This window comes from Halyomorpha halys, unplaced genomic scaffold (genome assembly GCF_000696795.3).
Source record: "Halyomorpha halys isolate HHAL.00 unplaced genomic scaffold, Hhal_1.1 Scaffold49.1, whole genome shotgun sequence".
Taxonomy (NCBI): Eukaryota; Metazoa; Arthropoda; class Insecta; order Hemiptera; family Pentatomidae; genus Halyomorpha; species Halyomorpha halys.
The window spans coordinates 380,658-382,918 of record NW_027115511.1 but is presented as its reverse complement, the minus strand read 5'-3'; the positions used below and the strand labels follow the sequence as shown (position 1 = coordinate 382,918).

Genomic DNA, 2,261 nt, shown 5'->3' with positions numbered 1-2,261 from the left:
ATTTTAAATACAATTCTAATAGTAGAAAACATTTTTGTGCTTGAAAGGCTTTTCCAGAGCCTCTCTATAAATAAAATTCACTTATACATATTTAACAGTAAATATAATTTTTATAATTCGTGCTTAAATTTTATGTGCGTTATAGAATAGCGCAAAGCAAATTAGCATTTGAAAAAAAAAAAGTATATTCAAAATAAAATAAAAAAATAATTATAAAGAAATGAAAAAAAAAAATTCAAAAATATGGTCTTAATGTATAGATAGAAAACATTAATTCAATATATGAAATAGATAATATTCCTTTAAAATTCCAATTCTGTTCCTCATTCTAACTTAAACTAAATGTCTTTTTTAAAGATATTAATTTTACAAAAAATAAAACTAAAACTATACATAAAAAAATACTTTGAACAATGCATTAATGAACTGCATTCGAGATAATATAATAAATAAATAAAATAGATTGTTTTCTTTGAAAATTAAAGAAAAACAAAAATCAAGGGAGTGTATTAAAAACAATTACAAAATGAAGTTGTTAAAGGTTAACAACATTAAAGCCAACAAAGCCTGGCAAAATGATGTGATTTTGGCCAAACCACTTCCCATTCTATAACTCATGTAATTACATGATTAATATAAAGAAGGAAACTAAATACTTGTCACGTTAGCGCTTTCAATCCTCGCTTGCAAAGTTAAGTTGGTCTTGTCTCTTTACTTTCTGCCTCGTTTTGGAGCTTGCCTTCATGCTCCGAGATGCTGGCCCTGCTCTGGACCACGCTATCCCTCTTTACTCCTGCAACACTCTCTCGACGGATGGGAATGTGACCCTCCTCTAATGAGAGGTCGTGTCTTTGCTTCCAAGGTAGCAAACAACAACGTACTATTGCGAGTACGACTCCGACCACCAACAGGAAGGTTCCGCTTCCCAGGAGAACATACCTTAAAGAAACAATTGAGTTATTTTTAGTAATGACAATTATAAGAATTAGTTTAAACTTGCTTCTAGTTTTATTTAAAATTAAAAACTTTCATATTATTTTTTTTAAAAGATTAACATCAAGACAGGAAAATTTACCAACTTAGAAGTAAAATATTAAAAGGAAACATTTGGTTTTTAAATACTAACTTTTCATAGTTGAGGTTGAAATAATATTTAAATATATGTAGGATACAATTTGTTTTTGTTAGATTATAAAAGATCAAATTGAGCAATTATAGAAATAGTTATTCTTTGTAATAATATACCTAATTATACTGATAATATAAAATTATAATCATACAAATTACCCAATACCAATCATAATAATTATTTATACACTTATGTTACTAAACTCTGAAAATTTTGCATTTAATATCACCTAGTCAATTTTGTCCAATACATCTGTAGTGGAAAATGGTGGAAAAAAGATAAGAATTTCTTTTTTACAAAGACTCTGGTTTTCATTTTCAAATTTGAATTACATGAGAGCACTATCTGGATTTACAAAATTTATGACAAAAGGTCAATTATAGTTCTAGCTATAATATAAGTAAGCAACTTTTGTTAGAAATAAAAAGTTTTTATTAGGAGGGTTAAATAATCCTTTCTCGTTCTTCCAGATATAATTGCTTTTAGTAAATATATATAAGCTATGGCCTGAGGACGATAACAGCAGACAGGCCGTATCAGCTGATCGGGTCAAACAGCTGATTGATATGTATATATCGGGGTGCTGAACTCAATAAAAGCCATTCTTCCAATCAGTCACCCCATCCCCCTTCCTGCGAGGTGGCAGGGCAGGAAAGGCCCCCCAAAACGCTTTAAACATTACCCTATAACTCCTTTCTTCTCTTGCACCCCCCACGCCCTCCCCTACTATTATTTTCGACTTCTGACTATTTTTTATTATTTAATATTATCTTTCGTCCATAAATATTAACTGTTTTATTTTCCCTTCTCTCTTAAATAAACATGAAGAGGGCCCTCACCTCCAAATATTTCTAGTAGTATATTATATATAAGTTAAGTATTGGCGAAAGCAAAATGTCAAAAAAGAGAAGATGGAATAAGATCAAACTCGCTTGAACTGCTGTAAAACACTAACTTTATTGGTTTCGGTACATCTCTTTATATACATGCGATCAGCTGATCTCCTCAGTCAGCTGACATAGAAGTAACAGCTGACTAAGGCTGTAACTCCCCCCCACCAGTTTACGAACAATCCTCGTAAACTTCAACTATACAATAAATTAATATAAAATACAACAACAATAACTATTTA

The 2,261-nt window shown here is 30.3% G+C and overlaps 1 protein-coding gene across 1 annotated transcript in view; it reads right to left on the bottom strand.

Moving 5' to 3' along the window:
- Positions 1-328: 328 nt before the first annotated feature.
- Positions 329-2,261, bottom strand: part of LOC106690125 (uncharacterized) — a gene marked incomplete at its 5' end in the record, with an annotated part of 60,947 nt that continues 59,014 nt past the window's right edge. Inside the window, 1 exon segment of the mRNA XM_067052551.1 lies at positions 329-939. Coding sequence (XP_066908652.1) covers positions 693-939 — 247 coding nt within the window. The 3' untranslated portion in view covers positions 329-692.